This window comes from Argiope bruennichi, chromosome 7 (genome assembly GCF_947563725.1).
Source record: "Argiope bruennichi chromosome 7, qqArgBrue1.1, whole genome shotgun sequence".
NCBI lineage: Eukaryota > Metazoa > Arthropoda > Arachnida > Araneae > Araneidae > Argiope > Argiope bruennichi.
The window spans coordinates 89,871,099-89,896,795 of record NC_079157.1 but is presented as its reverse complement, the minus strand read 5'-3'; the positions used below and the strand labels follow the sequence as shown (position 1 = coordinate 89,896,795).

The 25,697-nt window shown below is 29.9% G+C and overlaps 1 protein-coding gene across 2 annotated transcripts in view; it reads left to right on the top strand.

Moving 5' to 3' along the window:
* The first annotated feature begins 8,500 nt into the window (after positions 1-8,500).
* The window catches only part of LOC129975824 (transcription elongation factor B polypeptide 3-like), a 35,728-nt gene continuing 18,531 nt past the window's right edge, over positions 8,501-25,697 (top strand). For both annotated transcript variants that reach the window (XM_056089052.1, XM_056089051.1), the window contains exons 1-4: positions 8,501-8,676; positions 15,333-15,392; positions 16,734-18,305; positions 20,574-20,619. In XM_056089052.1, the coding sequence (XP_055945027.1) occupies positions 8,581-8,676; positions 15,333-15,392; positions 16,734-18,305; positions 20,574-20,619 (1,774 nt within the window). In that variant the 5' untranslated portion in view covers positions 8,501-8,580. The remainder of the gene's footprint in view (positions 8,677-15,332; positions 15,393-16,733; positions 18,306-20,573; positions 20,620-25,697) is intronic.

Sequence of the window (25,697 nt, the reverse complement as noted above, 5' to 3'; positions counted from 1 at the left end):
AGTGAAAGTGACCTGTAGCTAGAAGCAATGAAAGAAGAAATAAAAGCCCTTCATGAAAATGAAACATGGGAACTTGTTGAGAGACCCAAAGATTCCAAAGTTATCAACTGTCGATGGGTGCTGAGGAAGAAATATAATTCAGATGGTACTGTGAAACGACACAAAGCTCGTCTTGTAGCCAAGGGTTATGCCCAAAAAGCAGGCTTTGATTACAACGAGACATTCAGCCCTGTTGCAAGATATGACACTGTGAGAGCTGTTCTTGCTGTGGTGGCAAAAGAAAATTTGTACTTGCAGCAGTTTGATGTAAAGACTGCATTCATGTATGGAAACTTTAAGGAGGAAGTGTTCATGACACAACCAGAAGGCTTCAATGATAATAGTGGGAGAATCTGTAAATTGCATAAAAGTTTATATAGACTCAAACAAGCACCACGTTGCTGGAATCAGTGTTTTGTGAATTTTATGAAAGATCAGGAACTGAAAGTCAGTACAGCTGATCCCTGCTTGTTTATCAGACACAAAAATGACAAGAAACTCCTTGTTGTTATCTATGTAGATGATGGCCTTGCTGGTGGGACAGACAGAGTTGAAGTGGAGGAGTTCATGAGTCAACTTGGTCATTCCTTTCAGATCACAAGGGGTTCATTGAACCAGTTTCTGGGTATGAACATAACAAGATTGAATGATGGTTCAATTTTTGTGAATCAGTGTGTCTATCTGAAAAAAGTTCTCTCAAAATTTCATATGGACTCCGCCAATTCAGTGCCAACTCCAAGTGACAAAAGCTTTGTTTTTGATGACACAGAAAACAAACTGATAGGGAAAGAAGTCCCTTATCGCCAGGCGGTTGGCAGTCTCATGTACCTTGCAACTGCTACAAGACCTGATTTAGCTTATGCTATAAGCATTGTTTCTGAAAATCTTGAAAATCACAGGACCTCAGATTGGTGTGCTGTAAAGCGAATTTTTAAATATCTAAGAGGAACTGTAGATTTTGGCTTGTTATATCAAGCAAAGTGTCATCCCAATAAGCTTGAAGTGTACAGCGATGCTGATTATGCAGGTGATTTAAAAACAAGACGCTCAAGAACTGGAATGGTCTCTAAATTTTCATGTGGAGTCCTCTCGTGGATGAGCCAAAAGCAGAAGAGTGTGGTGTTGTCTACTACAGAGGCCGAATATGTTGCTGCGAATGAGAGTGCTAAAGAACTAATCTGGCTGAAACATCTGCTCAGTGACATAACAAATCTCGAAACTCCCTCTCTTCTGGTAGATAATGCTAGTGCTGTGAAACTCGCCAAGAATCCCGAATACCATAAACGGTCCAAGCACATAGATGTCCGTTATCACTTTGTGCGAGAAAAATTCATTGATGGTGAACTGTTCATCAAGCATGTTCCTGGTGAAATGCAATTAGCAGACATCATGACTAAACCATTGCCTAGTGTTAGGTTCAAAGAATTGCGTACCTTGTTAGGACTGTTTTCATTTAATAGTCTTCTGAATGAATGTTAATTTAATCTTAAATAAGTTGTGGCTTGTGGAGAAAGTATTGTAACAACTCAACTTTAGCTCTGACAAGCAACAACTCAACTCATGTTTACCCAAGAATCTTTTACTTTGTAGAATTCAGTAATAAAAACGATTGCGTTGCTAGCTCCCAATATGCATTTTGTTTCTTTTATTTATACTTAATTAATTGCTTTTTGTTTTTACCAGAATGTATCGATAACCTTAACACATATCACTGAAATTTATCGGAGCGGTGATTTCACCGGATAGTGCGAAGTCACCGCTTCACTTTACGGAAGTGACCGATATTCGTATTTGATGATGCACTATTCCATACAGATCATTTTTAATTGCTCCTGACATGATTGACTTTGATTACATGTACTCTGTTTACTGCTGGCGCCATCTATTGGTAGAATATAGGACTAAAGTAAACATTTTAAAGAAATGACATATATTTTTAACTCATCTTTTCCAGAAAATTTTTCACTCTAATAAATAAATGAAATAAATAGTTTTGAGAAAAAAAATAAAATTTAAGAAGTAAGCTGAAACAGATAAATTAATTCAATCACACGTTAATTAAATTAGTAAATTAAGTATTAATTACAATTAATAAATTTTATATTTAATATTAAGTAATAATTTTTAATTAATAATATGATTGAAATAACAGATATTTGGAACGCATATTTAAAAAATAACAGTATCAATATTATTTGTTATTCAAAAAATCTTGGATTATGCATCTCTAGTCTACAGTTATCCGCATGGCTGGTGAGGGAGAAAATCAAGCTCTCGTCAGTTCAGGGAGCAGCACGCACAATATAAAGCCTCTTCCCTCTCAGGAGAAGAACACCTTCTCGTGGTCCAGATAGTTATGGAGGGAGCACTCCTCCATGTCCTAGCAAAGTGGAGTAGCAGAGGCTTGGGTTCTATTCCAACTCTAAAGCCCATTCGAACGACCTGTGTGCCTTCCCTGACGCGTACACTTTCCCCTCTCTTGTAGTCTTCCAGGGTTCTTTGATGTCTATTCAGTTTACCTAAAATTGCAGGAATCTCCGGATCGCGTCCACAGGCTGGATTGGTCCAACAATGGGTCAGTAAGCAGATTATGACCATATCCATAAAGCAACAGGTTGTTGGAACTCGATTTAAGTATCTCTCTCCACCAGCGCCTATGGGTTGCCAGATCCCGGGGATAATGGCGGGTTTCCGATCCAGTGTTGGTTCCAAAGCTGGCAATTAACAGGTTCACGGGTCCGTGGGAACGGTAAGCGGCTTGGGACACCGCCCCGGTCCCCGCTGTGGTGTGTTCCAGTAATCTCGTGAGTTGTCGGGATGCCTAGTGGTGGGGCCACTCCGGCGCTTACAGGTGTTTCGAAGGATTGCCCTTGTTGGGAACTCGGTAGGTCCCTGAATGTGGTTACTTGCCAAATTGGGGCTTGAGCAGCTTCGTTTGCGGGATCTCTTGTGGATCCAGTTCTCATCAGAGAATGATGACTAAGGATCTGAAGGCTTAGCTTAGAGGACCTCTAGAAGTGTTTTTCATGACTGGACTTTTCCGGCTCAGTCTGCTGACTTCGTGGCTTGTGATTGCACGGTTGGCTACGGGCCTTCCGGTGATACTGTGCAAAGACCTTCTTGTTGGCAGGTCGGGAGTGTCCCCGTTCTATCTGTAGTCTACAAAGTGCTGTTACAGTTGTCGAGTCTAAATTTAATATATAATAACACGCAAAACAATAATGAAATTACACAGAAGTGTTTGCTATGATATATTGTCATATTTTATCCTCTTGACTGATTGTAGATACATTTATTCGTGTTTATTAAAAAGATTTTAATGAATAAAATAAGCTAGTCACTTTGTGACCAACTAATTAGTTTAAAATATTAAATATGATTAATTTTAATTAGGCCTGTTACACATAACTCAATATTTATGATCTCTTTAACAAAATACTTTTAATCAAATTGTGATAGTTATTTTAAAGCCATGTTATTTTGGAAGCTTGACATCTGTCGTATTTACTTGTACATGAACTTTATTATTGGAATCCACGACCATGACAACACATTGAAATTAAAATCTTAAATGTTCAAGCGTAACAAAACAATTATTTTATTTACAGCCTTATATATGTACAAAAGAAACTTGTTCTCCTCTAGTTTAAAATTATTTACAAATAGCAGTTAAATCACGAAATAGTTGCTCAATTAAACCGGTGAATAAGTCACCAAAAAAAACGCTAACAGGCTGTTAGCTCTTAACGGCTACCCCAGAAATCCACCGATCCTTATCGGGTGGATCCTAACACAGAAACCCAAATCACACGGAGCTTTTCAAAATATCAGGAACAACTTCTCTGGACACCGACTTCTTTCCGAATTTCAAATCGAAGCCTCTCACTGCTCTCCTCTCTCTCTGACTGAAAACAAAAACAAAAGCTGAAAATATTTCTGTCAGATAGCCACTTCCGATATTCACATTGGTGAATTCGAGTTCCCTCTCACCCAATAGCTGCTCAGCAATGATTCCTCAAAGGTCTCCACTCGATCGTGGGAGTGTCTGTTAAGGATCCATCATCCCTCTCGATCACATGTTATACTCTGTTTCACCCTAACTTGGCAGTAGTGTATATTCTAGGCTAGCCGAATCGCAGTCGTCGTCAGGGGAACAGGGTTACTTTAAAGTACAAAGTTACTAGAAATGCAGATCGCTGGCGAAACTTTATCTCGCAAATTTTTCACCAAATAGTAAATATTTATTTACTTTATCATATTATCACTTTATCGGAGAATTAGTTGTTTCCTTATTTTCATTATTTTTTCAATATTATTGACACATTATTTTAATAAATCATTAAAGTAATTTCATTTCGTTTCATCGTTTCTCAAAAGAAAACCCTAAATCTTTCAATATTCTGTAAAGCGTAGTTCGGTTAATGTTTTTCGAAAAGATATCTGTATCATCGTTCACATCTTTTAAAACGATGTGAACGATGTCGTCGATAAACGATAACTTTATCGACGATTTTATTGATAGAATCTTAAGGGTTTTCTCGGAGTCGAGAATAAACATTTAATATGTTTCTGCATGCTACACTTTTTGTTGGTTTCACTCGTCTTGAAGGTGTGCACAGCGTAGTCGATGATAACACTTTCTCTTTTTCAAACATTTTAGAAGTTAATAGAAATGATGGATCGAATAAATATTCACCAAACAAAACTAATAACTACTAATGCGATTAATAGTATCAAAAATATGAGCTGCTAAAAAAGCGAGAATAAAAAAGTACGAAAGATGATAATGGTTGCGAACTGAATGAAGTTGAGTTGGCTGAGACGTAAAAGAAAAGCGCGCCAAATATTTGACCTTGAAGACCGGTTCTAGCCAAAGTAGAATTCATTATGTCAATCTTTTAGTTTTATTCGTTCGCTTTATTTACAAAATACTTAACATATAAGCACTTCTAACTTGAGAATAATTTTAAATACATATTGATAGAAAAAGGATTTCTGTAATTTATGATATTATTTGATAAATTTCTGCGCATTTTAACTATTTTAAAGTCGGAATTGATGGGGAACTCTTTCCCAACGCGGAGCGTCACATTTTCTACCTTTTACAATACTGCCAAGTTAGGGTGAAACAGAGCATAATTATAATCAATTCACAGCTAACATCGACTGAAGTGCACTTGGTTTCGACACTTAATGACAACGGTTGCTGGTGATGGATCGTTTCTTGATGACTTGCGGAGTCTCTTTATAAAGGAAAAAAATTTAGCACCTGTATGTTTTGACGCTCTTCGCCCTTGAAGGCATGATGGCTCTATTTGAAACGACATGGCACACATCTGGGTTTCCCTACCTAGATGCAACAAATGACTATACACAATGACTCTACTAGTGAAAAGGATCCACATCTGGCGGTCCGTATGCACTTAACTATGTGTGGGGCATGGGTGACGTTACATCTGGTCGGAATGCCAATTACCAAGTAAGGAAAAATGAGGAAATCTTATAACACGTTAGCGTTTGCGATAATAACTTCAATCCTTCTCTCGCGAAAAATTGTGTTTCCTGGGGAAGAACGATGATACATTGCATGGCATTGGCAAGTATTTGTTACAAAAAAAAATCGATATTTTGCCTCATTTGAATATTTTTACTGAACATATCGCGAGAGCATGTATTTCGGAGACTTTTGTTCAGACAGACTGAAATCGAATCTAGACATGGAACCAAAATTATATTCAGAAGATCATATTCCAAATTTCACTTATTTCAGTCATTGCGTTTATGATTTATTGTGTTTAAGTGCATGCGATAGTACAGATCTACAAACAATCAACCCTTTAACAGATTTAGTTCAAAGTTTAATAAGCTAAATCTGTGTACCAAATTTCATTTACTTAGCTCTTTCTGTTTAGTAGTTACCGTGTATTCGAGCAACCAGACAGAGCTACTTTCTCTGAACGAATTTCGTTCAAAATTTAGAAGAAAATCCTAAATGATGCGTGAGGATCGTCTGGCACGAAGCGATTTTGAATTATCATGCTCAAAGACAGACAGGCAAACATAATTCCAAAAAATGTGCTTCTCGGACACAGGGAAGTCTGAAATGTGACGATTTATCAAAATTTCTTGTTCGAATTTTTTGACGATTGCAATATTTTCTCAATTATCTTTCATATATGAGAAAGTAAAAAAGCTGAATCTTGTAAAAACTTTTTTTTTTATTTCAACTTTATTTATTTATTTAAATTGTGTCAAAAAATTTGTTAAGAATAATTCATTACCATACTGAATAATTGCTATTGCTACCAAGAAAGATCAAAATTAGGGATTGTCACCATTTTTCAATGCATGTCGAATGGCGATTTAATGAATGCTGTCGTTCTTCAGGGAATGTCGACATTTGCAAAATATCAATCTTTCAAGGTGACATTATCTTTGATTGTAAGTTAAAAACATTTCACTGTATATTAAAGAAGTTATTCCACTTTTAATGTCTGCCATCTATCCTGCAGTATAATTAGATGTATAAAAATATATATCTCTTTTTAGCTTCAAAATTGTTTCCGTATTGTAAAGCACTAAATTTTTTTCTTGGTATCTGAGACATTTTTACTGAATAATCATCATATATATTGCATAAATTACGAAATATATTTTGCAATGTATACAAAAACTCAGTGCTGAAGGATTCTACATGCGGTCTTCGTATTTTTATGAATGTTTTTAATTTTAGCAAAGAAATTACTGGGGAAGTAAAAAAATAAACACTTTCTTTTTAATTTAACCCTTTAAACGTGTGAAACGTAGAAATCAGTCTCAACAAGTCTCTCGTATAATGGCAAGAACATAGAAAAATGTTCTTCGATTGTTATCCTGAAACCAGTCGAAGCATAGAAAATCTTTCCCTTATAATTGTTCTAAGACCGACTTCGATGTCGAAATCGTCAATGCTTTCCTCTTTTGCGATAAAGGCCTGTATTATGAAGATTCAGATGCTATATAGTCGAAGATTAAGGGCTTAAAATTCAAATTTTTTTTTGATATGATAGCAATTTGAGGAAAACATAGCAAAATGAGGAGAAAAGCACATGATTTCTAAAATAGATATGACCATGTTCCTGCTAATGATGAAGGAGAATATATGAGTTGCGTGTGCTTGGTGCTTTACAGGAGATATTATTTGACTTAGATCTACTTAATTTGGCATAAATATGCTTTAGAAGGTAAATTATTAAAATATTACACTGCAAAAATAATTTTTACATCAAGTTAAATTTCAACATATATTTTATTATTGAAGTGAATCTAAAATCGTTTTCATTATTTTTACTACAGGAGCAGATCATGACTTCTAGAGGCCCTTGGGCGATGCAAAATTCTAAGCCTTTTTTCTCCTCCAATTTTCGAAGCAAAATACTTTTTTAATGGATTTTAATCAAATCTTGTTACAAGTAGTTTCAAATAGTATTTGTAATTATATGAAAGAACAGAATTAATTATTTTTCAGAATGCTGCAGTGAAAAAAAAAATCTTCAGAGTTCTGAGGACCCAAAACTGAGAGTCCCATAAGCAATTTCTTATTTCACTTATTTAATAATTCGACTTTAATTATTAATATTTTATTTTGCTTTTTTTTTCAAATATTGATAATCAAGATATGAAGATTTGACTTTTTATTCTCTAAGTAAATTTTATTATAAAACAGGTTTTTATTAAAATTTTTGAAATTTTGTAGTATTCGCAATTCAAGTTTAATTTCAAAGTTAAACATTGGAGAAAATTTTCTTACGTGTGTCCATTTTTAAACACAATTGCTCTTTCCTGTGTTTAATTGGTTGTAATAGATAGAATATTAGCAAAATGAATAAAGCGATGTAAATCTTTCAAAATGGTATAAATTATATAACTTCAAAATTCGAAATTTAAAAATATTTTGCTGAGAAAATCATTTAGTTATTCGAAATATTTAAATTACTGAAAAGCTTAGCATTTATTGATTCCTGTTATGGTAAAATGAAAATTCATCAAGAACTCAAGATCGATTTTTTTAAATAATTTTTTTTGTAATACTTTCTCTTTGTGCACTTTGTACAGGGAGCATCAAAATATTTGGACATTTCTATTATTAGTAATTCTGCGCTATCAATTAAATTTTCAAGACTCTTTTTAGCTTAAATTGGATAACTATAAATTTATAAAATAGTAGGTATAGATACTTTAAAATTTATCAAAAAGGAAAAAAAATAAATGGTTATTTTAATCTTGTAATTAGAATCCTAGGAGAGAAAAATAATGTGCCGAGCTTTGTAAGTTCTGGATCTGTTGGCGAGAACTTTGTTTGTCGAACGGCAATCTTTATGCACAGGCCACTCCTATCGTTTTTTTCAACCAATCCCTCCCAACCGGTTTTTTGGAGGAGTATGAAGATGCTCTGTCATTAACGGTACGAGTATACCTAAACATTTACGTGCATCAACAACCTTCTAGATGTAGTCCGTGGATTCTTATATGTTGTTGTTTTGTAATATTTAATTTATTAAAATGGAAAAATCAAAAGATAAGCAAAGATTGAATAATTGTATAGATTGGTATAAGGATAAGATAGAGTACAATGCCATCTGCAAGGATATGAATAAGGTAAGTCTGACATCAGATTTATCAGAGATCACTTTTAAGACTTCAATATTCAAAAGCGATAAATTTCATTCCGGTTTTCCCCGATTTCTGTACCAGATGAACAGCCTTATATTGGACACTTTATTTTATTAAAAATTATAATATTTAGAAGAAAAATTTTTGCTTATAAATACTATAATGTTCATAAAATGGATCTCTAGTTATGCCTACATTCCGATAATAATTTTGTTGGTCAGATTATTTATATATTTTATTCTTTCATTTCAGTAGATTTAATATTGCGTCATACAAAAATGTCATGTGTATTATTGATCAAGTCATATAATAGAACTATTATTTTTTACTATAGTGTATGAAAAAGTTAGGGATAGAGTTTCGTGTATTCAATAAACGCAATAACCAACAAATCATTTCCTAATCTTTAAAACGATTAATAGTTTTGCAAAAATATTTGGAAGTATTTTTTAAAGCTATCATCGCAGAATACATATTCATTACAATATTATAATGATTGAATTAAAGATTTTAAGATTGTTTTGGATGACATATAACATGATACGTTTAATTCCCTTTAAATGCTCAAAAATTCGTGCACTTTCGCATATTTTTTTGTTTATTTATTTACTTTTTTTTGTGCAATGTGAATGTAACCAAACATATATGTTTTGTGTATGTATAAAATTTTTGGTATTCAATAATCATCATATTAATCAAATCGCTTTTTAATTTTTAAAAGATTTATATTATTTCAAAAACTATGTTGAAATGATATGTAGTTTAAAAAATACTATCATAGAATATATCTTTATTTCAGTATTATAATGATTAAAAGAGGGATTTTTACACAAATAGAGTTGTTAAAATAATGATTATAGCATAACATATGGTATCATACATTTATTTTAATTAATTGCTTACATCTTTTTTTTAATGCAGGGTAAGTGCATCACATGTATATTTTGTAGAAAGATAACTATTATTAAATCGTGAATTAATAGTATCTTGTGCTTACCCATAGCTTAATAATTAATTCATAACTTATTTACATAAGAGAAGAATTTTATTTACAGTAGTGACAAAATAGGTACCAATTTCAGTAATCTTGCTTTCAAGAAGTTTTAGTGTTTTGTAAAAATTTGCACTTTTAGTTACATTTCTAAAAGTGAATCTAAATTTTTATAAATTAAAAGTAGAATTAAAGTTTGTAATTAAATTCTCTTTTGTTATTTGTGTTTATTTTATAATTAATAATATTATGGTAGTTAAAAAAAACTAATTCAATTTAAATTCTACTGAGGGAAAATGAATGATTTAAATTATTACTTTTAATATCTCCATATTTCTCATTTAATAATTTTTAAAAAGAAATATGAAATAGTTGCATATTTTAGTCTGTTAATTGTATCTATATATTGATATAGATATATTTCTAAGAGACGTTTACAATATTCTTGTATTAACATCTGTATGTATTTGTTTTAAATATTAATTTTTTTAGACTAAAACTAATAAAGATAAGTTTAGTATGCAATGAACATATGGAAATTGCAGTATTGCGACATCTGCTATCTCTATAATTTTCCATATGTTTAAAACTTTTCAATTATATGAGAACTTTTCAAATTTAGTTTTTTATTTTAAGACTAATTAAGAAATTATATAATGTCTGTATATCTGACTTCAAATAAATTTTACTGAAAGCTCATTTTTTAAAAATAATTTTTGCTATTATAATTTAACGTTGTATCCCATTGTACTCCAACTGTGGTGCTCAGTATTATAATATCCATTGCTACTGAAAACATTAAATATTGGAAATAAGTATTATTCTTAATTTTAATTATATGTATATTATATTTATTTATTATATTAATATTAATTATATTTATTTATTCAAATTTATAAAGTACTTTTAAGATCTAATGAATTCATAACTGAAATTGGTTGTTGCTTTCTACACCATTTATGTTTAGCAAAATTTTGACTTTAATGGTCATTTTTCAGAAGAGTATATTAATCTTTCCTATAACTGAAAATATTGAAATAACGTCATATTTTGAATGTCTGAATTTCATTTCAAAATTTAAACTTATAAGATAAAAAGGAAAAGTATATGTAATAGCAGTCTAGCAAAATTAAGAGAGTGATTCAAATAAATAAAAAAAATTTTTTTGTTTAAAATGTCTTATGTATAACTATTTAATGTCTTGTCTTAAAGGTTAGTGAAGTAAAAATGTAGCATTAGAGAGATATTGACAATTCTATTTTAAATGTTAAAGAGGAAAGAGAGGGAGAATGAAATAAATTGTAAGAAAATATCCAAAATATTACAAAATCTCATAAATTTTTTTGTAATTTTTTTTGATGTGTAATGTTATGAAGCTTATTCTGTACACATAGTAAATTTTTTAAATTCTGTGATTGTTCAGTCAAAGATTCAAAGTTGTATGCCATTCCACTAAGAAATTTAAAATTTTTTATGATGATAAAAATGTTAATTTTAAAATCTCATTTAAAATTATCAATAACCAAACATTATCATTACCAATTTTTTTTTGAAATATTAAATTATTTTTAAGTGTCTTAATCTCTAATAGAAATGAAAATGAATGTGTTTGTATTGGTACTCTACAGGCCCAACTGTTTGGCCTACAGTTACCAAATTTGGTACCTTTAAATGGAGAACTATATTAAAATTTTAATTAATTAAAAATTTTGTAATTTATTCTGTGCTAATTTCCAAACATATTGCATTGAAATAAATTTTACATCACTGTAAAATTAACAAATTATTTTTTTAATTATACTATTGAGTATTTGTATATTAATCACATGTCAGTGATTAATTGCCAAAAATGTCATGTTATTTTAACTATTATTATTATTATTATGTTATTTTAACTTATGAGTAACATGCAGATAAGTCTAAGTTTGTCTGTGAAATACAATTAATATACAAATATCTCTTATACTGATACACGAGCACAAAAAAGTCACTGAAGTCAAAGATCTTTCCCTTTAAAATATAGATTTTCATTTCAGGGAATATTGATTGTTGGTATTGAAATGTCAGAAACTTTCCAATAAATAAATGTGGTTTTTAAAAACATAGTTTTATTACTGTGTTATTTAATAGAATGTTTTTCAAGCTATTTTCTACTTTTTACTACTAAGCTATGCTCTACTTTCTGCTATTTCTTTACTTTCTTTTAGTTTTAAGTTTTATAATTCATAATTATAACATTATTCCTAATAATAATGTTATGGAATTTTAAAAATAAAATTTCTCAAATGTGTGAGTGTGTGGCAGTACTAGTATAGATAGAATCGGAATTTAAAATTCAGTAACAGTTAAGTTCTAAAAGTATTAAAATAGTCATTGGCACACAAATATACAAAATTGAGAACATTGGTACAAGACGATGGCAGTGAAAAATTATTATGAAATTTCATCTTTATAAATTTGAAACAAGTCAAATGAAAGTCTGTAATTTTTTTTAAATATGTTTGAATTCCATTCAAAATTATTTAATTGGAGATAATGGGTGACATGACAAAATTTATCCCACATTGTCATCTTTAATAATCACTGACCTGCAGTGTCTGAGCTGTGTTATAATTTTAGAACTGGTTGTTTAAAAAAAATCAGTTTTAGTAGTTGGTAAAAATTTTCAAAATATTCAGTAATTCTGAAATTTTCCCTTTGTAACAAATTATTAGATTTTAAAACTCTGTTAAAGAAAATAGTAGTAACAATATTATTGTTTTCTTAATATATAATCAATCTTTAAAAATTAATAAATTTTCAAGACAATGTGTTCAACATCATTAACTTATAAATAATCAACTTTATATATATATATATATATATATATATATATATATATATATATATATATATATAATCACAATGATTAACATGATTTTGTTTCACCAGTAATATGTATTTTTAATTAAAACAAATAATTCCCAACTGTCCTTTTCAGTTTCTGCTATTAATTATAATTTCTTTTGATATTAAAAGTATTTTAACTGTAACATGTTTTAAAAGTTGCTAACTTGTAATTGTCAAAAATACACGATAAATTAATGTTCTTTGTTGTGAATTTATTATTGTTTTTCAATTTGTTTAATTTATCAGGTTATAAAAGTTATTATTTTTTCTATATAAATTTACTGTAATAAATCCTTTTTTTTGTTAGCCCAGATTTTCTCAAAAATGTGTACAAACACATCATGGTCAATCACTATACATCATGAAAATGATAAAAATATGCATTGTGCATAAGAGATTGCTATGCTTTGCGTATTTAGCATACATTTTGATTGTAAGGTTAAAACACCCTTAATTCTAGAACATCATGCTGATAGTTTCTATTTCATCTGTACTTGCAAAAGGAGGGATTTATATGTGTGTAGTATTTAGACAAGTTTATCTAGATAGTTGCAGTCTTGGAATTTGGTGTACAGTAATTATAATGATGACTTAATGCATTTTGAAACCCAAATTTTAAATTTAAGAGGACAGTGGTCTCTGTTAGAACTTTTCCAAATTATTTACTTAGGGGTGTGAAATTTTTTATACATATGTATTAAAATATAAATACATCAAATTTCTTTAAAAAGCATTTTAAAACTAAGTATATTATTTTTAAAAAATTTAAAAATATAATTTTTAAAAATATTTAAGGTGATTTATTTTTGAATTTTTTCCTTTATTTTTTTCTCATTATCCAATGATAATTTATTTGGAACAAAACTGTGTATGATTTTGTAATTCCAATTAAGTGCTAATTTTTAGAAAGATTTTTATGCACACTTACTGAATATTCATAGGAATTTTGTTTTTCTGATCTAAAATTGACTTTTAACTATCTAAAAACACTCGAAACATAAAATGCCTTTCCTATTTTCTTTTAATGTTTGACCAAAATCTTTATTATCAATTTCATTTAATTTCTTCAAAAATTAAGATACCTGGAACATTTCAGATATTTAAATCATTTTGAGAAAAGTCATTAAGATGTACTTTTTTATCTTAACCCTTCAATTATTTATTTTATTGAACAATGCATTTTATAACATATTTTAGTTGAATATAAACATATGTTTTGGTGATGAAATAATAAAAATAAAATTGCACATTTCCGTACATTTTTGCTTATTTCAAAGTCCACTATTCCCTTAACATAGATTTTTTATTTAATATTTTTTTATTGTTTTGTATGATTTTAGTTTTTGAATGAACATAATATCATTTCTAATAAATGTAAAAAAAAATCATAATCAAAACGGACACAAAATTGTTCTTTGAAAGAAATTTCATTTTGTATTATTTAATGTGATTTTGCAATTTTGAGAAATTTTTAAAAAATAGTCATTTTTGACAAAACTTTTTAAGAATTGAAACTTAAATTCCTGCCTCTGGCATTCTAATTTGATCACTTTTTTGAAATTTTAACATTCCTTTCTAATTTAAAACAAGAATGATTAAATTACCTTTATTCATTGATTTTTTAATTGTTTTACTGATGAGTTTGAAGATATTTCTTAGCTGATAATTGGCATAAAGCTCTTATATGTTAGCAGTTTTTTTTCTTCTTCACTGATTTGGCAAGGAGTCAGAGTCAATAATTAGGTAGCCAAGCATTAAGAAATGTATTTTCCTGTATTTTAAATTCTAATAGAAATTCTGTTTTCATTTTCTAACATTTGCTGGAAATTTGAATTTCATTGTTCTTTTTTCTTTTCAATGCATCTTTGTTTCAGTTATTTATTGTACTTTTTATCATCTGTAGTTCACTACAGATTGTACATTACCACAAAGAAAAATGAATGTCGGAAATCAATATTATTTTGCACTTTGTTATCACAGTTTTATTTTATATTATAGTTTGAATTTGCTGATATTCATTATGTCATGGGTAATTGCAGATTCTGCTAATATAGTATAATGTAATGTATATCAATCATTCAATTAATAAGAGAAAAATTATCCAAGAACTCTTATACATTAGAAATTCCATTACTCAGCTATGGGTTAAAAATAAATAAAAAAATACATATAGTGGTGGAATATTGGATGATACATGCAGTTAGTTGATAAAGCTAGAAGTGCCAGTCAGTTACACTGCTGAATCAATAATTATAATTCAAAGAAACAGAAAAATGAGTTATAGTGTATGTTTAGGGTATTGAAGCAATGAAAGATGAATTGAGAATCTGCAATAAATCAGATCAGTCTATTGAACTTAAGATTTTGCAGTGTAAAATGGGGGGGGGGGAAGCAAAACACTTTAAGAGAATTACAATTTTATGCTGGCATTAATATGAAGGAAATAATATAGAAAAATTTCACAGGTAAAAACCCTAGTAATTTCTTAAGCAGCACTATTTTCTGCTTGGTATATCTCTTTAAAATTTCAGCTTCTGAAATAATGCTTTTTGGACTACTCTTAATCTTTATTGTTCCAGCCTCATATACTCTTATTTATTGAATATCATACATTATCTGATTGAATTTAAAATATAAACATTCTAAATTCAATAACTAAGTGGTAGAAAGAAATTTTGTAACCATAACATCTAAAGATAATTTTATTTAAATTTAGATTGTAATGTTATTATAATTAACATTTTATATATTTTACTTTCAGGTGACACGAGATTTCATAGAGCAGTTTGGAAATCTTAAGATACCTCCCCGAGTACTGATAGTAAGTATTTATTGCCTTAAATTTCTGATTTAAAATTATCAGCCAATGCTGATTAAATATTTTTTTTGCTAATTCTATTGAATATGAGCAGATGAATTTTGGTAATGCATATGCTTTGACTGAATCTCAATGCAATATTATTAAAAAAAAAAAATATTGCATTGATTTAAGTATTATTATTCTTAGACTTTTGTGTTTTGTTTAATAAATGATTTAACTTTTTAATGTAAACTTAATTTAATGCATAAATTTCAATAATTTGCCTTAAAATTATGTGAAAAACACCATAATTATGACAACTGAAGTAAAAAAAATTTAATTCCAAAAAAAATTTAAAGGGCTTTAATTTAAAAAAAGGTTGAGAAATTTTATTAAAAAGTATCTTTATTATGAAAACTTTTAATTGGAGGTATATTAGAGTATTTTTAAAATAATCAAAAAAATTCATTACTTTACCTAAAAAAAAAAAATCCCTTAATGATCACGTATTGTATTTAAAGTCTGATTATATGTCAATTGGAAATTGTTTGTTGATTTGGGGAATATATGTATTGACATTTTATGCTAAACAAAAAACAACCAAACCATAGAATGTATATGGTTCAGCCACAGAAGTGAAATATAATTGATGGATTAGAATTTCAGGGTGAGTACTTTGGGGTGAAGATTCAGCCCATTTCACTTAATCATCCAATGCTGTTTACTGAAAATGCCATAATTCTCTTTACAATTTGCATTGATTTCATGTCTTGATGAACAAATTAATTTATTTTTTGCCAAGTTTTGCATTCAGCTTCCACTTATAGTAGTGATTGTACAGTATAATAATGATTTTCTGTATATATATATATATATATGAGATATCCGCTGTTATTGTGGTAGAAAACTAATTTCTAAATTGTTAGAGATAGACATACAGAACAGTTATAGGCAGTCATATATTGAAAGAGAATTTAAATGGCAGGAAGAGTTATATTTTATATAATTTGAGTCTATAAATATATTTTTTAAGTTATTAAAGCTAACTTTTTATGCAGTCCCTTAACTCTACGAGTCATATTTAGTGAAATATTTTTGATACTGTCGCATTAAAAGAAAATCTTTTCTGATTAAAGCCATTCGAATTATGATACTTTGAAAATTAGTATTTTAGATGAAATTTGCTGTTAAATTTTTGACTTTGAAAGTGTTTATAAGGCATCTTCTTTTGCAAATTGAAATTATGCATTATTATGTCAATAAGCATAGATATTTTTTGAATACTTTACACTATATTAATCTTCAAAAATATTTTTTATATTAATTTTCAGAAAATTTTATTTATTTTTTTTACCATTTCAGGAACAAAATCTTATAAATTATATGAAAAGTGTTGGTCGTCGATTTAATAGGCTTAAAAGGGAAGCAGATTTGGTTGTGAAGAAATGGCAGCAGCAAATTGATTTATGGTTAAAAGAAAACAATTTAACTGAGAAATGGTATTTAGAACAAGTCTCAGATGACAAAAAGAATCCAGAACCATTGTCCCCTCGATTGAATGGTGCTTGGAAAACTAATCTAGGAAGCTCTGACACTGATTACAAACAAAATTACCAGTCTTCTAGTTCTCAAGATATAGACAGTCCTGACTCACAGAGAGCTGACCAAAGAAAGACAGATGTTAACCACAGATTATATAAACAACACCCTTTTGTCAGAATATCATCTAGTCCTCCCCCGTTAGAAAATCGTACCTCACGAAAGATCAACTCAGCGGAATTCAATGCTAACTTGAGAATTGATCCAAAAGAAGTGGCTCCTAGCAATAAAGTTCAAGAATCACCTGCAAAATCTAATGAACGTTTTTGTGTAGCACTGAAGGAAAAGATGTTCACAACAATCAAATCAAAAGAACCTGTTTTGGAAAAAAACATGTCAATGTTATTATATCTATGCAAAGATGTATTGGGGCTACCATTAAGTAGTTATCCAGAATATCTTAGGGATTACCAAGAGTCTCTTAAAAATCTAGGTCAAAGGCATAGGGACAATCCAGTTTCTAGTGATTGTGCCAAATCTGTAGATGGAAAAAATAAGAAAAAAATTGGCTCCAATGATTCACCGTCCACACCACAACAAGGAGTAATGGAATCTTCAAGGAGTTGCTCCGAGTCTAGGCATGATCGAAAGAGAAAGCATATGGAAAGTATTCAGTCTGTTCCTAAAACCAAAGAATTGAAAGAGGAAAAGCAGCCTGCTCAAGAGAGCAAAGATTTGCCGTCCATGTCACAGCAAGGTATGATGGAGTCTTCAAGGAATTGCAATGTATCTAGGCAGGATAGGAAAAGGAAGCAAATGGAAAGTACTCAGTCTGTTGTAAAGATCAAAGAACCGAAAGAGGAACAGCACTCTTCTCAAGATAGCAAGGATTTGCCGTCCACACCATTACAGGATGTAGTAGAATCTTCAAGGAATTACCATGCATCTAGGCATGATACGAAGAGGGAATACACTCAGTCTATAGCCAAAAGCAAAGAATTGAAGGAGGGGCAGTTACCTATTCATGGTAATAGGTTGAAACACAAAGAAACTACTCAGTTAGTTAAGAGCAAAGAGTTGAAAAAAGAGCAGCAGCCTGTTCAAAATAGTAAGCTACTATATACGCAGAGGTCTCAGTCTGCTCCCAAGTCCAGAGAATTGAGAGAGGAGCAGCATTCTGCTCAAGATAGCAAGTTAAAACACATGACCAGGACTCAGTCTGGGCTCCTTGTCAAAGGCAAAGAATTGAGAGAAGAACAATGTCTTGCCCAAAGCAGAATGTTGAATTGTAGAGAAATTGTTCAATCTAATGCCAAGGCTAAAGAAATGAAAGAAGAGCAGCAGCCTATTCAAGATACCAAACGAAAATTGGATCCAAAGCATGTTTCTGCTATGGTTAGTTCAGCTTTTGCTTTCTTTAATTATGATTAGTGGGGGGGGGGATTTACTTAAGTAAAAAAGTTTTTTTGTGTAATAATTTTTCTTGAAATTAAAATTGAAAATGCCAAGTTTTTGTTTGGTTTTGAATTAATTAAAAATCAAATGGAAATTTTAAAATAATTATCCTGAGGTACACATAGTCATCTTCAAAAGTATACTAGTGAAATTTTGTTACATCGTAGTCTGTTCTGTAGAGCACCAATAGGCAATTATACACTCATATTCATTTTAAATACAGATTAAATTTGTTACTAATATTGATCACCATGATTTTTTTTTAACATTGCTACTGTAATTAATAAGTTGATATAAAATATCATAATTGGTTAATAACTGAACTTTTATAATTCAATTATATGTAAACATTTTATCTGTTTTTCTTTTAACATTGTTTTTCAATTAACTTTTTTCTTTCAACTTTAACTGAAAAAATGGCCTCTATTGATTATCACGAAATTTTGCTTTGTGCTAAGCAACAGAACCCATTTTAAGCACAATTGTTGTTTTGTGCTCGGCAAATCCCTTCTTGTGTAGACACTTGGCATTTTTGCTCTGTGTGCATCTAAAATTTGTCAGAAAGTTTTTAAATCACATTGTATATAGGGTCATTCTACATCAAGTGATTTTATGTAGATAGCTTGATCATTTTATAAATAAATTATTTTTTTTGTAAATTCATACATTATTAAAGACTTCAAGAAAATTAATTTTAAATTATCTTTTTCCCAATTGAAAGATGCCAGCCATTTTTGTTTTATAACATATGCTGATTTTTATATTTGCAGAGGTTTGTGTTAGCTTTTATTGCTCAAAACAGATAAAACCTAGCTAATGAAAAAAAAAGACTAATTTATTCAGTGAGAAACAGTCTTAATTATGTATAATACATACATATATAATGAAATTTGCATTAAAAAAAACTCCAACAGAACATTTGATATTAAAAATGATAAAATTTCAATTTCCGAAGGCATTCCAAAAAAATATGTTTTTTATCTCATTGTTTTTAGAGCTTGCAATTACTTAAATATATTGTATTTGCAAGACATTTTGGGACTCAAATGTGCTTCCTTTTCAAGATGTGATTTTTCAAAATTATTAAAAAAAAAAAAAAAAAAAAAAAAAAAAAAGATTCAAAGTCTTGATATTTTTGTTGAGATTTTAACAATGACACATATTTTGATCTATTAAAACAAATGCAAGCTTTTATATACATTCTTATAGCATTTCCTTTTTAAAATTAAAGCACCTTTTAGTGCATTGATTTAGCAAAGTATTTATTATTTTCAGTTATAATTATATTATGTCACATTTCTGTTTGCAAAATAATAATCAGTGAATTAATTTGTTTATTCAGGCTTGTTTACTAATTTATGAGATAAACAAACTTCAACAAATTTGGCAAGTAGAGACTTGTAGGGAACTATATTTTATCTCAGATAAGTATCTATATGCAAGGTTTAATAGCAATACTTGTCACAATCTGATGTGGGTTACTTTGTCCCGAGTCGTTGTGTAAAATTTTTTATGATTCAAAATTTTTTGTTTTATTAGAATTTTTTATGGAAAATAAGTAACATAAGTGTATACATGATGTTATTTCTAAGATAATTATACCAATAAATAACTTTTCTAATTTTAATATTTTCTAATTTTTATACTTTCGTCTGTTAATTTTTGCATGTACTTTAAATTGCTTCTTAAAATGGATTATTTTGTGCCAACTTCTAAAATATGTGGTATCTTCGTTGATACAACTGGATTATGTAGATATAGAGAAAAAAAAGGAGCAGGCCATTTACAAGAATAGGTATATAGATATTCTTGTTCTCCTGTTCCAAGTATGCAAGCACAGATTATCCTTGAGGCCATATACAGATCTTATTTTTTAATGATTAATGATCTAACTCTTTAATGAAATCAGTTTCCTATTTCTTAATGTAATTCTTATCAGAAGAGGTTGATTTTTTTCACCAAAATATAAAGTGTAAAGGCTAAACATACTTACAGTTTTGTTTTTGTGTGACACAACCAATGTTTTCTGATAATTTTTCGAAGAGATTATGGGTTATTTTTACATGGACAGGCTTAATTTTTTTTGAAGAATTCCGTTCCTTACCCCGGAAGGTACATATATCTTTTACATTCACTTTAAAAGAGTGAGCTTGAATTTTGTGATATGAAAACAATTTTATTATTTTTAATATTTTTGTCATTTTTAAGGTCTCAGAAGTTAGAAATTCTGATAAAAACACCACCAGGAAAAGAGGTATGCCATCATCTCTTTCAACAATATCTAATGTCTTTTTATTGCCTTCTGTATCTTAATTTAATAAACTGTTTTTATATATCAATATTTATTTTAATACTATGCATTTTATTGTATATTCAAAAGATAGAAAGTTAATGTGAAATGACTGAGGCAATTGATATTATTCCAAATTTCTTTTCTGTTGACACAAAACTGCTACATAATGCTGTGCATGTTCATTTTTAAACATGCCATAATTAGTGTCCCTTTCTTCTGAAATCCTTTTAAGGCCAAGAAATTTTTTGGCAACATGACATGAATTCTTCATTTACATTAAAAACTATTCCATTTCATTCTGCCTGAAATGGGATCTTAAAAAAAATTGTTCAAGTTTTCTATATATATATTCTACTACTTTTATATTTCTTGGACTTTTTTAAAAGTGGTCATTCAAAATCTTAAGAATTAGCAAATATTATCTAAATAATTTTTTCTTTTCTTTTTTCTTTTCTTCATTTCTGTATCACCTTGCTTATAGGTTAAGGGGGAGGGATTCAAAATATTTTACCTGAAAGATTTTTTTGTTACTTTTTAATAAATCTCAGCATGGTTCTTGAAGACAGCACTTTTATTAGACACAGAAAACGAAAAGAAAAGAACACAGATATTGACAATTACGCACACAGCATCATGTTAAGCAGTTCGCGGGAGGAATGGTGTCGGAATGAAGCAAAAGCGTAATCACACAGATATTCCTACGCCAGAAAAATAGTCCGCTCGCTTCATCCCAACACACCCTTCCTGCGAGTAACATTTTTTGAGCATTTATAATACACACAATAATACAAAAAATTATATGTACATACAAAAATTAACAAAATATTTTAGCTTTTCTTCACAGACAGCTTTTGTAAGAAAATCTGCAGTCAAATATTCTGTTTGAACATATTCTAATTTAATTGCATTTTCTTCGAACAAATCTTTCACAAACGTAAATTCATGTCTTGATTTATTTGAAGACCTGGTGCACTGAATTGTTGCTCGACTATTTGAGTTTAAGGTTACAGCATTATTTATAAATTGTTTACCGTTTAACTCGGTTAATAAGTTTACAGTCCAAATAATGTCTTTACATATTTCAGAAATAGCAAATAACTCAGCTTCAAATGTTGACAGACTGACACTTTTTTTTTATGACATTTCAATGAAATTAATTAATTATCTAATTTAATTACACCGCCAGAAAATGATTTGCCATTTTCTGCATTCCCCCAACTAGCATCGGAACTTACATTAAGAAAACCAAACTTACTATCATAAAACAATTTTTTATCTTTTGAACCCATAAAATATCTTAGTATTCTTTTAGCCAAATTATAGTGTCTTTTTTCTGGTTTATGATTAAATTATGACAAATATGTGGTTACAAATGATAAATCAGGCCGTGTTATATTAGCTAAATATAAACGTTCACCAATTAATTTTTGATACATCGCGATGTCAACCAGTTTATTTGTTGAAGGGAAACTATTATCATCTCCTTTTACAATTGGAGTTTTAACACTTTTACATCTTTCTAGATTATGTTTAACCAATAATGATTCAATATATTCAGATTGACACAGACTAATACCATTTTCATTTTTAACAATTTCTATGCATATAAACTTATCAGTTTTGTTCTCTTGTAATTCAAATCTGCTTTTGATGCTATTTACAATCTTTTGATACATTTCATTATTATTAGAAAAAATTGCTAAATCATCTACGTACATACACAATATAAAAATATTTTTACCAACAGTTTTAATTAACACAATTATCAGAGGCCAGTTGCATCAATCCTAATTTTTTTAATTCACCTTTTATAGTCATATGCCAGTTTCTACCAGATTGTGGTAAGCCATAGATACTCTTTTGCAACTTATAAACTTTTTCATCTCCAACTGATTTTTCATAATCAGGTGGAGGTAACATATAAACAGTTTCTTCAATATCACTATATAAATATGCAGTTTTAACATCAAAGAATTTAAGAAATAAATTTAATTTAGATGCAAATGCCATTAACATTCTGAAAAATTCAATATTCACAACAGGTGAATTAGAACCTTTATTTGATTAAAATCTGCTGCTACAAGTCTCGCTTTATATTTTGTTTCACCAGAGTTATCTTGTTTTAAAGAATATATCCATTTGCTTTTTATTAATTTTATTTTTGCAGGCTTATTCATTATTTCCCAAACTACGTGTTTATTTAACGAATCCAATTCGTTTTTCATTGCTCTTTCCCAGTTCCTCCAATCAGCACTACTTTTTGTCTCTAAGTATGTATTCGGAATGTTATAAACTACATTAGCTGACATTTGTTTAGATTTGAGCCTTTCCGAACGTCTGACTGGAATCTGATTTACGATATTATTGCTACTTGATTCAACATCTGGTGTTTCGTTTTCACCCCCCATAGTGGCGTCTGTCTGACGCGAAGTTCTACTATGGTATAGAATTGATGAATCACTATTCTCATCCTCTGCCGATTCGTCAGGAATTTCTAAACTAGATATTTCACTTTCTGTTTTTTGATTTATCTTACATGCCGTCGGATTAGTTTCAAGCAGTGGATTAATATCCCAAGTTTCTGCTTTCGTTTTCCCCAAATAAGTACTACCTTTTAATGATTCATTGAATTTATCTGATCTCTCTTCTATTATTTTTCGGCTTTTAATGTCATAAATTCGATAACCCTTTCTTTCTCTGGCATATCCTAGCATTATACCACGTTTTCCTGGAACTTCAAATTTATTTCTCATTACTTTCGGAACGTGAAAATAAGCCACAAAGCCGAATTTTTTAAGATAATTTCATTTCGGTTTTCTATCTGTCCAAATTTCAAGGGGTATTTTTTCCTTTCCTTTACGTGGGTTTACGTTAGACACTTGAGTGTTACAATTAATGACTTCGGTCCAAAATTTTAATGGAAGCTCATTTTCATATAATAAAGATTTAGCCCTTTCTAAATGAATGCGGTTCGCTCTTTCAGCTTTACCATTAATTTCACTATTGTATGGAATAGTTTTTACATGAAATGTTCCTGAATTACCAAGATAAGTATCAAGTTGTTCATTTACAAATTCTAAGCCATTATCAGTTCTTAATTTTTTAATTCGTTTATCGGTTAAATATTCATATTCGGCTTTAAATTGCGAAAATATATTAAACACTTCATTTTTATATTTTAAGAAATAAGTAAAATATATGCCAGAAAAATCATCCACCAATATCATGAAATATTTTGCTCCACCAAATGATTCAGGTTGAATAGGACCATACAGATCAGCATGAATCAACTCAAGAATTTCACAACTTTGATTTACGTCAATATTAGGATGAGTTTTTCTGGTTATCTTACTTATATCACAAGTTTCACATCTAAAATCCTTTATATCAATATAATCTTTTATTTTAAGCATATACTTAGGATTTAAGTGACATAATCTGTAATGTCAAATCTCATAATTACTACTGGATTGCTTAGAAAAATAACACTCTGAATTATACAATGGTTCCAAATATAATTCTAATCTATTGTTATTTTTAAATGCTTTAGTAACTAAATTATTATCTTTAACAAAAATCAACATACAATTATTATTCGATTTAATTTTACAACCCTTATCCATCAAACAAGTTACTGACAATAAATTACATCTTAGTTCAGGAACACAGCTAACATTAGTAATTGTTAAATTTGTACGATTATTACTTACAGTTTTTGTTTTAACTGTTCCGACTCCCTCAAACAAAATTTTTGAGTCTTTACCTGCTAAATAAATATCTCTTGTTTCAAGGATTATTTCTTCAAACCACATACTGTCTTTGGCCATATGAGAAGAAGCTCCACTGTCCAGCAACCATATTTTATCACTTAGGCTTTCTTCTTGATGAGAAGTAGTAAACACATTATCACTAACACTTCGTCGTTTTGTTGATTGGTTGGCCCGGTGTTGTGTAATTGATTATTTTCATTATAGAGCACTTCCTTCGACTAGTATTTTTATTCCTGTAAAAACAGTCCTTGGCGATATGATTTGGACGTTTGCAGATGTAACAGAGCCTTACATCAGAACTTTTGTTTTTTCTAGAATAAAACACTTCCGCATTGATTCCTTCAGCGCTAGTACTCGTCGGCGAATAACAGGTATTTTCTTCATCACGTAAAATTTCTGATATTTCATGCATTGACTCGTCACGTTGGGTTTTGAGAATTTCTCGTGCATTAGAGAATTTTCTTTTCAGTCCGCGCACTGTATAGTAAACGAGCTCCCTAGGTCTGACATCCAGTCCTAAGGAGTGACACTGCGTACCAATTCCTCTTTCTCTGGCATCATAATTCATTACTTTCAATTCATTGCCGGCATCTCTTTTGTGGTCTTCTGCTTGAACCGTGAATGTTGACTTTATTTTATCCCAAAGAATTTTTGCATTTTCCTTTGCTGCGAACTGTAGGGCCTGTTCGTCTGACAATGATAACTTAATATAAGCAACGGCGTCACAATTTTTCTGGTTCCATTCTGCTGCGTCTTTTTCACTTAGATTATCTGGTATCACAGAGTCCAATCTTTTCAAACTCAGTGCTGCCTGTATTTTCAATGCCCAAATAAAATAATTAGTCCCATTCAGCTCAGGGACATTTGATTTATCCATGCTGGCAATTTCGTTTTTGACAGTTTCGTTTCAGTCCCACAGTTCACTTAGACATTTTAACGAAACATTTACCACGAACCAGAATCAATTTGTTGTTACTTTTCAATAAATATCAGCATGGTTCGTGATGACAGCACATTTATTAGACACAGAAAACGAAAAGAAAAGAACACGGATATTGACAATTACGCACATAGGATCATGTTAAGCAGTTCGCGGAAAGAATGGTGCCGGAACAAAGCAAAAGCGTAATCACACAGATATTCCTACGCCAGAAAAATAGTCCGCTCGTTTCATTTAATGTTTTATGATACATGATTATAAATTATAAAAAGTACTTTGTCTTTTAATTGTTGGTGACGTTGTTAATTCTACTTCTAGGCATTTTTTTC